The following is a 14035-nucleotide window of genomic DNA, read 5'->3' on the forward strand; positions in this document are numbered from 1 at the left end:
CACACATCTTAACTTGTATAAAGTAGCTCCACATTTTAGACACTGTGAGCTTAACTCTCCTACACTAGGTGGACTCTGCAGAGGAGTGTAACTGTATCTTGCAGAGGTCTACATACTGAAAGTAACAGGAGAGGGACAGTGGAGCAGAACTTCTATACTGGGATAGGTCTGTTTCTCGGCAGTCAGCAGAGGGAGACTGGCCAGCTGGTGTCAGTGGGTCAGCTTTTTTCTCACACAGCTACGCTGCACATTAGAGAGGGAACTCATATGCACAGGAAACGAGCGAGAGAGAGAGAGAGAGAGAGACAGAGAGAGAGAGAGTGTAAAAAGGACAACGCCTGCTAACAGTCGTAGCAGAATACATGTAGGATCCGCTCATGAACACATGCAGCTAACAAGCTCCTTTGTAAACTGGGTGGATTATTTCTGAGTGACAGCTGTCTGTGGGTGAACTGAGAGGGCAGAATGTCACGACGGGACCAGAGGTTTCGGCGAGGAATGAAAGGACGGTAAGGACCTACAGTTATTGGTGAAAATGGTGACAAAAGAAAAGGAAGAGTTTTGAAAGAGTGAACGAAAGTGAGAGAGAGAAATTGTAGTTCAACATCTGCAATACTTCCTCAAAGAGAACAAACACATACATGAGTAATCTATGCTCTTTCTACTAGTATTGCCTTGTCAAGTATCCAAGCAGCCTACAGTACCATCCATAACTAATGTTCCTTTTTGTTTGCTTTAATTGTTTCACCCCATCAACAACTACTCTTCCTCAGTCTATATCAAAACATACACACAGAGCAAACTACACATGCGCACTCTTACATAACACCATTCAGACAACATCCCTGTAACACCAAACACTTTTTAAGAACCCTTTTAAGAACTACTGTTTTTTAAAGGACATCCAGACAGAACGGGAAGGAAACCATGGCAGGAGAATACGTCATCCGTTTATTAACATTTGACCTACGTTGATCTACTGACATCATAATATGTTTGTGTTTTGTACAGCAGGTCCTGGTGTGTCCGCGGCTCAGGAACAGATCTTAGAGCAGAGAGGTTTATAAACTGCTTAACACAAGAGTAAAGGGTGCAGCACGAGCCAGATGAGGGGGAATACTTTAAGGTGGAGAAATAAGAGAAATGTGAGGAGACGGGCGGCAGTAGTAGAGTGAGGATAAATTCTGTGAGTTTGGGCTGATTCCAGGGTTTTTTCACGACCAGATGTTTAGGTGGAATCACAGATGTGAAGTTGGAAGGTTCCACATCCGTTGCCAGCAGCACAATAACAAAGACAGGAGGTCTAAAATAAACCTGCAGCTGTCTGATGGTTTTATTACTTAATTATTTCCTCAGTAAAAAAAATGACTAGGATAGATCTCTAACAGAACTTCCCATGGCGCTCCAACACAGTATCTGTAGGAATTAGTAACTGTATTTACTTTACGTAAAAGACTTTAAGTCTTACTGCATACGAGCTGCAGTGAACCTGAAGTTCATTATTACAGCTACAGTATCTATCAAGATGAACATATTGCTGTTCTCTTTTAAGAAATTACATAAAAAGTGATCCTATTTAGTATTTGCATGAAAAATCACACAAGAAGTGATCCATTAAATTACCATGTAGGTATAATTCATCATGCTTATTATCACTTAAAGTTGTTTTACAATATTTAAGACTAAGACGACACAACTATTTTTTTCTAATGTAATCAGTAAAAAGCTTTTAATAAACAAAATTAATATGACTGATTGCCATCAAATGCTGTCATTAAGTGTCTCTTACACTGGAGGAAAGTTGAGTCTTTCCCTCCACAACTGCTTCATTCTCAATAGTAAGGCAACCTTTTCATTCCCTATTGTATGAACAGCATGACATTTACAGTAGAGAGGAAACATGGTGCTGTACTCTGTCCAGGAAGTCAACTCCCACTCCGGTTGTAGTGTCCGAGAGATAAGGAAGCAGGTTTTTTTGTTGTACATAGGTATTATTCTACATTCATTTGAAGCCAGGATGCCAGAGACAGAGAGTTTTCTGAGTTTTCAATGGACTGAAAGTGAACATGTTCATGAGTGACAAATATTATTAGAGTCAACTGTTGTAATGTTTTGTTAAGTTCCTTTTTGCCATCTTTAAGTAGGTGTGGCCACTTAAAATTAAATTACAGTGTTTTCATGAAGACATGTGACTGACCAGTGACCCTACATGACTAGTCCTTTTGTGAGAAGAAGAAGAAGAAGAAGAAGAAGAAATGCCCTGTCAGTTACGGTGACATCAGCAGTTCAGTATCTATAATGCATCATTTCAACACCATCCCTGCAGTGAAGATAACTGTATTCCTTCCAGCAGCTTGATGTCTCAGCCCTTAACTTTGTGACTAATAAAAGCATCACGCAAGGTCAAACATGTCAAGAGTGGAAAGGAGTATCAGTATCAGTGACATAGCAGAATAGAAAAATAGGTTAACTGAAAATTCATGTTCCAACTGACCTGGAAGTGATCTACCTGATCCTGCATGTGACGATCCAGCAGGTCAACTTTCCTTGTGTTTTCCATCACTGATCAGGCTCACGTTACTTTGTGCGACCGGACCGCTGAAGTGTCTATGTCTTACAGCCTAAATCTAAATCTGCATCTTCTCTTGTTTCATCTTTGTGCCATCTCATTGTTTCACCATCCCTCTCGTTCCTTGCTTCCCTCTTTTCTTTAGGTGTTGTGAATGCGGCTGTATTCTGTCTCACTGGTACTATGAACGAGAGGGGCAGCTCTACTGTAAGAAGCACTACTGGGCCCGTTACGGAGAGCACTGCCACGGATGCAGGGAGACCATCACAACAGGACTCATTATGGTAACATCATAATCACTGAAAATGAGACAAAATCGGTCAAACCAAGACACCTACAAATAGGGCTGTACAATAGGGTACATATCTTAATTCAGTTAATAAGACTTCATATATATTTTGAAATAATCGCACAGATCTTTTTAGTCATTAAAATGCTCTACAGGGGTCAGCAACCATTACTATTTAAAGAAAGTAATCTGTCTGGAGCCACATAATGTTGATTGTCAGGGCAGATCAAGCATACCGGTAAGCCAGAAGCGTTGGCTGAAAGCAAACAAATCCGTCCACGCACTATTAAATTCTCCTTCCTTCATTCCTTTTTATAGCCTGGCTAGGGAGATTTAAGATTGGTAGCTAGTACCTAATGAGGTTCAGCAAAATGACGAGGAAAAGCTGACATTGTTATCAGCTGATGTTTTATTCTGTGAGTAATAGGTACATATTTTTACAACTGGAGAATGTAAGTATCATATCATTATTTGTCAAAGTCACAAAGGGGCCACGAGGGGCTAAAGAGCTGCATACAACTCCAGAGTTGCAGGTTGTCTAGTCTCTTTGTACCATAAAGCAATAAAAAACACAAATTCATTGTGTTATTTTGTTTATAATATCACTATATGTCACTTCCATGAAATACTGTAATAAAGTAAAACTGTTCCTTAAACACTTCTTGTCTGTCCTAATTTCCTGATCAGTTCTTCTCCTCTGGTCTTAATTTGTGATGCTGAATAACGTTTCATTTCACAACATAGCAGTTAAAGACCCAACAAACAGTCCTGAGCCAGTCGCCAGCAGATAATCCTCCTGTTTTTCTGCTGGCTCACTCCAAAACATTTTGAACACAGCCAGTAACAAATCGATTGATAGTTAGTGAGCCAGTTTTAAAAATAGCTGTTTTATTGATCATTCAAGCCACCATTTGTTCAATCTGAATAGTGACCATACAAATATCAAATATGTACATTATGTAGTATTAACAGACATAATTATGGCCATAACCTCGGCTAGATCAAATATCGCAATAAGAAATACCAAATCTCAGCATGTTACACCAACTAGGCCTGTTCAGACATTAAAGGCCTTCCTGCCTCTTGGTTTCTTTCTGGTATTAAAGTAAATGCTTTTTTTCATTCAACTCTCAAACCAGAGGATATCCTCTGAAAACATCCTGACATTACAAGGCCTTGATGCAGGAATGCACAGAAAGATAGAATTGAGAGCTGCATTTAGCCCCTAAAGTTTGACCCCACCAATGTAAACAATATTATTCCCTGGGCCTCTGCTTTGTGTTTTATCACACTTCCTCCCTGTATGAACAGGTTGCTGGAGAGCAGAAGTACCACCCTGAATGCTTCACCTGTATGAACTGTGAAACGGTCATTGGAGATGGAGACACTTACACGCTGGTCGAACGCACCAAACTCTACTGGTAAGTTTGAAACTGAAAGCACAAAAATTAAGCAAGTCATCTAAATACCTGCTTGTGGAAAGCTAACAATTTTCTAAGTCAAAATAAGGGAGTGAAATGGAAAAAGTATAATTTTTTGTTCTTCTTGATTGTGCAGTGGCCACGGTTTCTGCCAACGTGTAGGATCAACTGTGACGTCAGTTTCTCCCCTCACCAAGAGCCCTCACATGGTGGCGCTAGTGTCTTTCCCTCCCCACGCAGGTGGCCAACGGGGTCTGACTGTAGCCACTGACCTCAGCCAAGAGAAAGGCCCTCTTGTTACTGTGAAAGGGTGAGTCTCTGAATGTTAGGCATGAGTGCTAAACTCCAACTCAACCAAAAAACTGATCCTGATTTTAGTCTTAGCCAGTTTTTCCTGCGCCCATTCACTCAATGCCATTTTCCCTCAGGTTAGACTCATCTGTCCTCAACCCTGACCTGCTTCCCTCTGTGCACACTGGTGACCGAGTACTGGAAGTCAACGGCATCCCTATCCGCAATATTTCCCCAGAGGAGGTAGGCCTCAAACCACCCACCGATTCAGCAATAACATCATAACTAAATGAGACGTAACTTCCTGGCATACAGTCACCTAAGGTTATCACTGTATCCTTTCCTCTAGATAAACCGTGTGATCCAGGACACAAGCAGACCACTGCAGCTGACCATTGAACACAACCCGCAGTCTCCAGATGATCTCCTTCGCTCAAACAATCCCCAGGATGACCTCAGCTGTACTGACCCCTGTGTCCCAGCGTCAACCCACAAACTACCAAGTCTGGAGGAAGAGCCAAGTCCAGGGGAGGAGACAGAGGAACCGATCAGGTTGAGCCTCTCCCCGCCTCAGCACCAAGGAACCACGGGAATGCGATCCAGACACATTCTGTAAGTGTTGTTTCTCAGCTTACTTTCATAATTTCTCCCCTATTTTTCTCCCCTATTCTAAGTCTTTCTTTTTCTTTCTCAGGCGCAGCTGTAGTATAGATAAGTGTCCTCTGTCCCCTGGAGCACTGTCACTTTTATCTCAAAAGAGAGACATGGTTCGCTCAGAGTCTCTTCGTGTGGACTCTGGAGATCGGACCCATCGCATCTTCAGACCTTCAGACCTCATCCATGGAGAAGTGCTCGGAAAGGGCTTCTTTGGACAGGCTGTCAAGGTACCGCAGCTCATGTTTTTCCTCATTTTCACTTTGTGCCTGTCATTATTATGGCTTGACTTGGTTGTCAGTTTGTTGATTCTAATCTAATCTAATCAACCTGTTGCTGTCAAGGTAACACATCAAGAGACAGGAGAGGTGATGGTGATGAAAGAGCTGATAAGGTTTGACGAAGAGACACAAAAGACTTTCTTGAAGGAGGTAAGTGGTCATCAAAGCAAGAAAAGCCTCATGAGTTAATAAGTAAGCAAGATAACTTCTACCAACCCCGCTGGTTGTCACTTTATTTAGGGATACAAAGGCCATAGTACATATTAAATCTAAGGGCTCAAAGTTAATGAAGAGCTGTACCATTAATTAAGTTAGTATGAAAGCTGGATTTGATCAGGAATGCTCCATCTAACACCATCATGAGGGTTAAATACAATCTCTCTCAATTTGTACAGGTGAAGGTGATGCGCTGTCTGGACCACCCCAATGTTTTAAAGTTCATTGGACTGTTTTATAAAGACAAACGGATAAACTTTGTCTCTGAGTACATCCAGGGAGGAACTCTCCGAGAGACCATCGTAAAAATGGTAAGTTAAAATAGTTTTTTTCTGTTTCTCCATGAGTACGGTCAAGAGTATGTTGGTCACAATCTTGTTGTTGTAGGACAAGGATTTTCCCTGGAGTATAAGAGTGGGTTATGCCAAAGACATTGCAGCTGGAATGGTGAGTCTTTCTCTCAATATTCAACAAGTAAAAGGTTTAAATCATACCTTAATCTGGTTCCAACTTTCCATAATGTATATAACGTTTCTCCTTCTAAGGCCTATCTACACTCCATGAACGTTATCCACCGAGATCTGAATTCACACAACTGCCTGGTCAGAGAGGTAAACAAATGGTTCACACACATCAACAAACATCTTCACTGCAGGATACACAAACAAAGCAAAACAATTTCCCTACTGTGTTGCAGTGTGACACTAACAATTTGATTACTTCTGGAAGTTTCAGAAATTTAATTGTAAATTTAGTGTGAACAAACAAGACAAGGGGAAGGTTTTGATAACTATAACTCTAAATTGGATCTAATTCCAAGTTAGTGAAATAAGCTAAGTCTATAAAATCTTTTATCTGTTCTTTTACCAAGCAAAGACTATTGTACAAAACACATAGACATATAGCTAACAAGCAATTGTGTAACCTATCTGACCTATTTGACTTTTACTTCTTACATATAACCTACATATGACCTTTGTTTTGTTTTAAGTTGTTGAAAGAATTTTCTTTATAAACAAGGCCATCTTCCAGCTATTGCTAGTCTATGTATTTCATTATGTTTTTAAATGATAAAACTCAAAATCAGATCAGGTCAAACTCTACTACTACTAACAATATAATTTTAACTTAAAGGAACAGTGTGTTATATTTAGTACATGTAGCGATGAAGTGGCAGAACTGAATACAGAATGCCTTCCAATCGTGGAGGAGAAACACAAACAACATTTAAAAACAACAAAGCATAACTCCTTCATTAACTGCTCTTTCTCTGTCTCTCTCCTTGGTTAGAACCAGTCTGTGGTGGTGGCAGATTTTGGACTGGCCAGGCTAGTGACGGAGGAGAGGAATCAGGGGAAGACCTCCTCTCTGGAACGGCCCGCAAAGGGGACACTATCCGAGCTCCGCAGGCCTGACCGGAGAAAGCGGTACACCGTGGTAGGAAACCCCTACTGGATGGCCCCTGAGATGATCCGTGGTGAGTGCACAAGGTTTCAGTTATAGGAAGGCGTCGCCAATCTCTGAATAAGAAACTGATTCACTGCACCTAAACTCAATTTGACAGAATGTTTCCATCTCCTGAAGCCCATAAATGTGGATTATCTGTTTCCATCCTGTTTCTAGAGGAGGTAAAGAGATTAAATTTATAACATCTTTGGTAGCCTGGACTGAAATTTTTTAATTCTAATTTAGAGGAGACACTTAGAAAATTACATTTTCTATACCAACTTCTAACAAAATAAATATAAATGCCCATTGCACAATGTTTCTGAGTAAAGGAGTGAGACTTCACAGCATATGTGTAAAGATTCACAATGGATTTACACTTCCTACAATAAGTGTTGCTTAATTTTATTTATTTATTTTCAATGAATATCAATTTGGAGAATGTTTTTCTCAAGTGCTGTACACCATGCTGGTTTGACACGGGTATAAATACTCTAGGTGAAGTTTCTGAGCAGTACTGACTGAACTCAACTTGACTTTTGATATATAAGTGCTGCACTATGATAAAACGTATTAACTTTAATGGCAAATGTAATATGAACACTGTACACTGAACACAGGATCTCTACATCTCCAGCACGGGTCAGTACTGATGTAAACGTGGTTCACATTCTCCAATCTTTTCTCTGCACCTCTCAGGGAAAAGCTATGACGAACGGGTGGACATCTTCTCCTTTGGTATCATGATATGTGAGGTAAAACTTGATTTCTAAGATTTCAACAGATATGAAATGTAAGAAATGTTGTGTAAATCTCAAAGAAACAAACCTATATTATACATACTTTATAAATTAAGTATAATTTATAATTAAGTATCATATCAATTTTGAAGCTGAGTGTGTATCTATCTCTGTCTCTCTTAAGATAATAGGTAGAGTGAATGCCGACCCTGACTACCTTCCCCGAGCGAATGACTTTGGGCTAAATGTAGCCGGTTTCCTGCAGCAGTACCACCCTCCACACTGCCCCTCATCCTTCCTGCCGCTGGGTGTCCTCTGCTGTGACATGGACGCTGAAAAACGGTATGATTGCACAAATCCAACACAACTGCAGACCTAAATTTCTATAAAGCTAAATATGAGCTATATTTAAATAAAATACCTCTGTTTTATATTTTGTTGCTTGATCAGCCATAATATTATGACCACAGGTAAAGTGAATAAAAGTGATTATCTGGTGATCATGGTACCTGCCAGTGGGTGGGATATAATAGGCAGCAAGAGAACATTTTGTCCTCAAAGTTTATGTGTTAGAAGCAGGAAAAATGGGCAGCGTGAGGATTTGAGCTACTTTGACAAGCGTCAAATTGAGATGGTTAGACGACTGGGTCAGAGCATCTCCAAAACTGCAGCTCTTGTGGGGTGTTCCCGTCTGCAGAGGTCAGTAGGAAGGAAAAGTGGTGAACCGGAGACAGGGTCATGGGCAGCCAAGGCTCACTGATGCACATGGGGAGAGAAGGCTCGCCCATGTGGTCCGATCCAACAGACAAGCTACTGTAGCTCAAACTGCTGAAAAACGTAATGCTGGTTCTGATAGAAAGATGTCAGAACACACCGTGCATCACAGTTTGTTGGTATGGGACTGCATAACATTTTAGGACTGATCAGTGTAGGCCACACCACCACTATTTCAAATTTAACAAATAGTTAGGGGGTTGGGGGTGTTTGGTATAATTTTACCTGTTGGTGTGAAAGTGTTGTGGTAGTGTAAAGTTGAAAAGGAAATTGCTTAACAACTTATTTTTACATTCATCCGTTACCTTAACTGCAGTCAGATAGTTGTGAGGTTATTTCTGGTTAGTCGATGTACAGTGTACAATGTCTACTATATTAACTGGTGTATTAACACATACAGCTTTTATGCAGGGCTCTAGGGGCTACATTCAATACTGAACCAAGCAATGAATTACACAAACAAACTCAACTAAAAGAGAACCAAATATTGTCCTAAATATTTAACTAATACACTACTGCAGTAGAGAATGTAAGACTGTACAGCCTCTCATCACTACAACTCTTCTACTCTTTCAGTCCTTCCTTTTCAAAGCTGGAGGAGTGGCTGGAGAACCTGCTGATGCACCTGGACATCGGTCTGCCTCTGCTCTCTGAGTTAGAGCAGCTCCGCAGGGCCTTCTGGCAGAATCACAACCACCAAAACCACTTTCACAACCAGGACAAGACCCTTGATTCTCACGAACAAACCCACTGTTCACAGCCACAGAAACAGAGCCCCGATCCAGAGCGACATTCAGACACTGCAAATAATCACATTGAGCCCAGTCACCTCACTCAGAGCAAAGACCAAAACACACCTGACAGCCATTCGGACGGAGAGCAACACGTGCATGACAACCATGACATAAGGACTAAGCATGACGACCTGAGCGGAGATTGTAATGACCACTCGCAAGACAAGAGCCAAACATGTTGCAGGTCTACAAGCCCAGACTCAAGCAAGAGTGAGTCTGAAACATATGAACACAATAACCCCTCAGGAGAACTGAAAGCCCAGCAAGGGCTCTCACCACCACCGCAGGTCAACAACTCGCTGCTAGGCCGGTCCAACAGGCTCAGAAGGACATGCAGAGTGCAGTGGAACGGAACAAAAGAGGACAGCTCTTTTCTCTAACTGCTTAATCCAACGGCCAAGACAGGACACATCTACAAAGCCCAGTTTTGATGGATTAAAAACACTGAATAAAGACATTTGTGCCTTTTCAAATAAATAACTGGGAGAGAACTGAAAGAGTCCTAAAGATGCTAACTAACACATGGAAAACCTGCAGAGGAATAAAACCAGACTGATGTGGGATATTTTTCATGAAAAACAGTAAAGATTTGTATGCAGCTTAATAGCAACTGCCTAATACATTAAATTAGTCTCATATTGCTCTGTAAACCAGTATTTATGTGGTTTCAACTAGAGCCCCAACCAATACTGGATTTACTCGATACCCATCCTATACCTCAGTCGTTCCCAACCTGGGGGTTGGGACCCCCACTAGTGGTCAACAAAGCTTCACAGGGGGTTGCGAGGCCTTCTTGATTTTAAGGCATGTGAGAAAACTTTAAAAATATACACAGTAGGCCTATATCTCAACATTTGGTTCACTTCTGTGAAGAAAATTAAATGTAAATTGTCTAATAGAACAATGGCCAAGCGCTAGGGATGAGAAAACACAGAATTTGTCAAAAAAGAAGCCTATTAAGTCTGTATGATTGCTTAAAGAAGCATAATACAGACAGAAAATCGGTATATAATAATTATAAAAAGTTCCCTTAACAGGAAATAATCTCAAAATGTATCCAATCACTTGCTTTATACAAACTTCTTGGAGTTACTGAGCTCACTATTTGGGTTAAACTGTACAGTTTTTAATACAATATAAAATATATCCATACAATATGTCAGGGGGTCGTCAGTTTACTGAATGATAGAAAAGGGGTCCCTTGATGAAAAAGGTTGGGAACCATTGTCTTATCTGATTATTTAAATTCCTCAGAATTACTCTATGTAATGATAACCCAGTTTATAAATTACCTCAAACAAGTCTTTGGTATTTCTTTACTACAATATCTCTTTACTTATCGGCCAACATCTATAACAATATACTGTAAGTGTATTTTATGATAAGCTAAAAATAAGCTGGCCTGTTTTTGTTTTAGTATTGGTTGGGCTCTAGTGTCAACTTTTGTCCAGAAGCTGTGAAACACGTGGCACTTTATACTTTAAGCTACATTGCATGGGTCTATTATTTATCACAATGCCTTATGTATTTTCTGTTGAAACATTTCAGACCACAGACACACAGACACACACATACACACTGAGCTGTGAACTACAACTGTTTGAACTAATAGTTAACTTAATAAAGAGAAAAATAAATTCATGCATGTGACGTTAACATTAAATGACTCACTATTTAACGTACCTTAATAAATATATTTGATTATCATACTTGATTAAATGTAGTTATTTTCTAAGGTAGCGCTTTGTATTTCACCTAAAGCTTAGAGAGTACAAAAGAAATACAAAAAACCTCTGTATGAACCAGGTATCAAACACTCACCTCCAGTAGGCTTGACAGGTGGCTCTGAAAACATTTTAGCAAATTAAAAATGGTGTTTTTGCTAAAAAATATAGCTGTAAATTTAGATTAGTTAGACATCAAAGTCACACAGCTACCACTAACATTAGCTAAGCATCCATGTCTCTGAAAAACAACTCCTTGCTCAATTTGTAAAGGAAAAAAAAGTTAGATTTCTGTTACATGTGTCTATTCTAGAGTTATTTTTCATTATTATACACCTACAAAAATATTAAAATATGTTAGCCAACACTGCAACATTCTAAAGTAAACAAATAAACAAATAAATAAATAAAACATATCTAACTACATTAAAACATATAGCTACGTCTCAATTGTCCCTCTGCTATGGTCAGTATGTAGAAAATACTCCAGAATTTGGCAGAAATGTGGCTTAATTCACAGCTCATTGTGGGACAGCTTGCCTGTTTCAGCACACTGTGTATGTAACAATTCAATTTTAGTGTTTGAATAATACATACAAGTGGATAAAGGAGAAATAAAGCTGAAACAGTGGTTAAAACTGTTTGTATGGACTCTTTTATACTGTTTTGTTTCGCCACAAAGGTGAGATTTATGGTTCATCTTGAGCATTTCGGAACAGACTTAGAGGATGAAGGTAGGTTTTGTAAATGTCTGGTTTAAGAGCAGCTTACCTGAGCTGTTACAGTGCATGAATCATGAATAATAGCTGCATTTTTGTAAATTATTATTATTATTATTATTAGTAGTAGTAGTATTATTATTATTAGTATAGTATTATTAGTATTATTATTAGTAGTAGTAGTAGTAGTAGTAGTAGTAGTAGCTCTTTTTGTTGTTGTTAACATCCTGTACTGAGCTCATTATGATTATTATAAATATAATGACAATTAGTTTATCGCTGCTTTTAGGCCTAAAACCGATATTAACTATTGAAATCCTGAAAAATTGGGGACAAAACTCCCTTCCACTCATAAACCTTTGCATATACAAATGCCTCAACGAAATCGGTTGAGAAATGTAAACATATTGTGCATTTTTATCCAGAAAACCCGCAGCTCCCCGGTTTACTTCTACGTGTTTACAGACCCGTCCTGCCCGGTCCAACATGGCAGCCACGTTGACGTGCGATCCGGTCCACGAGCTGCTGCCAGGTTTACACTCTCCTGTACTTAACACCTCGTCAGAGCCCAGAGCTCAGTGTGATGCATGGACACACACACACACACACACACACACACACACACACACACACACACATACACACATCATGCCTCACATCACATGTTATTAGTTCTCGTGTAGTTTTACAGTTTTCGCCTCCTTTAACGTGGAACTTTATCCATTTTTCTGCCGGTGCTGGTGTGGGGTCAGATTGAGCAGCAGCATTAATGGAGCACATGTCCTCCCCGGTCAGGTTCCGCAGCAGTAAGAGAGGTAGGTCTACAACACTGAACACCTGTGTTTATACACAACTATTGTTAGGGGGGTTATTTATTGTTAGGTCACTGTAGTCGCCATTTATATTCATATTAATTCATTAATTTGTGTATTTTACATTTATTCTTGTTTTCATGGTGATCTTCTTGCAAATGATTTAATATATTTTTGTTGTTATAGTCCATTTTTGGTCAGTGTTTTCTCTACTAGACTTAGAGGGTATAGTAACGCTTTACTTGTTTATAGTGCAAGGACCAATAATACCATATAGTATTATAATATAATAGTACCAAAGTTTTCTGTTCTCATCATCCAGCTTATACAACAAGTCTTTCTACATTTGTGTTTTCTGTATTACAAAATATACATTATCCTTGCATTTATATGTGCTTTCCTGTCTGCTCCGAAAAAAGCTGCAACTTTCTCAGAAAAGGAGGTAGGACAAGTTTGTAGACGAGTCTTTAATGATAGCGTTTAGATCTTGTGTGTGTGTGTGTGTTTGTGTTTAAGAGTTAAATCTCCAAACCCCTCCACCCCCTTACCCTGTCAGAGCATTAGAAGCTGGGTTAAGCCTGCTGCAAAGCTTTGTGGGTAATGAGAGCTGACAGGTAGAGGGACGCCAGATGAACCCAGATCAGGCCAGCAGCACTGTGGGCTGTGTTGTCCTGCTGTCTTCAGACCAGGTCAACGGGACAATGTGAGACTGGAGAAAATGTGTATCCTCCTCCAAAGCAGATGTAGAGGCTCGCCTGTCCTAGCTGCTCATGGTAGAGTCAATCTGTGGGGGAATTACCTGTGAGGTGACCAAAGCCACTAGTTATTTGTACATAAACTGAACACTGAAAGAGAGCTCCTTATAAAACAAAGTATATAGTTAGTGTATCCAGTTTGACCCTAGTGTTTACTAACCTCCGACTCCAGTCTGTCTGTTGTCTGTCTCCCCACCCTGCCTGGACAGATGGATGAAGGCCTCAGCATTAATGAGATCACAGTTCAGGGCTAATCAGTGGGGAAAGGGTGTAGTCAGCAACTACAACAAAAAGACATAGAAGAGAGAGCATGGCTCCGACTGAGGCCACCAGCAGCCAGGTACCGTTTCTCTGTAGTGACATTCATAGATTATACTCAGACATTTGAGGGGAAAAGCACTCAAAGACAGAGTCAAACTGCAAAAACCTTGACTTATTAGTGTCCTGCTTGGAATAATAGTCTATTGTTACTGCAATGATTGATACTGCTCATAAAGGAAGAGACCTTGCCTATTGGTTTCCTCTGATTAACAGCAGATTTTAAAGTTTC

The 14035-nt window shown here is 40.0% G+C and overlaps 2 protein-coding genes across 3 annotated transcripts in view; both read left to right on the forward strand.

The window, feature by feature from the left end:
* Window positions 1–197: 197 nt before the first annotated feature.
* LOC127364730 (LIM domain kinase 1) lies at window positions 198–11182 on the forward strand. The gene is made up of 15 exons (XM_051402551.1): window positions 198–509; window positions 2715–2853; window positions 4170–4279; window positions 4416–4589; window positions 4708–4813; window positions 4920–5182; window positions 5265–5454; window positions 5569–5655; window positions 5901–6032; window positions 6109–6168; window positions 6267–6332; window positions 7012–7198; window positions 7867–7922; window positions 8092–8249; window positions 9258–11182. Exons 1-15 carry the CDS (start codon window positions 466–468, stop codon window positions 9853–9855), a joined length of 2370 nt encoding a protein of 789 aa, XP_051258511.1. The 5' UTR covers window positions 198–465; the 3' UTR covers window positions 9856–11182.
* Window positions 11183–12292: 1110 nt separating this feature from the next.
* The window catches only part of LOC127364732 (septin-5-like), a 7803-nt gene continuing 6060 nt past the window's right edge, over window positions 12293–14035 (forward strand). The window contains exons 1-2 of one of the 2 annotated variants that reach the window (XM_051402555.1): window positions 12293–12733; window positions 13150–13172. In XM_051402555.1, the coding sequence (XP_051258515.1) occupies window positions 12688–12733; window positions 13150–13172 (69 nt within the window). In that variant the 5' untranslated portion in view covers window positions 12293–12687. The other variant, XM_051402556.1, reaches the window with a different exon arrangement.

Source organism: Dicentrarchus labrax, unplaced genomic scaffold (assembly GCF_905237075.1).
Source record: "Dicentrarchus labrax unplaced genomic scaffold, dlabrax2021, whole genome shotgun sequence".
In the NCBI taxonomy this organism is placed as follows: domain Eukaryota; kingdom Metazoa; phylum Chordata; class Actinopteri; family Moronidae; genus Dicentrarchus; species Dicentrarchus labrax.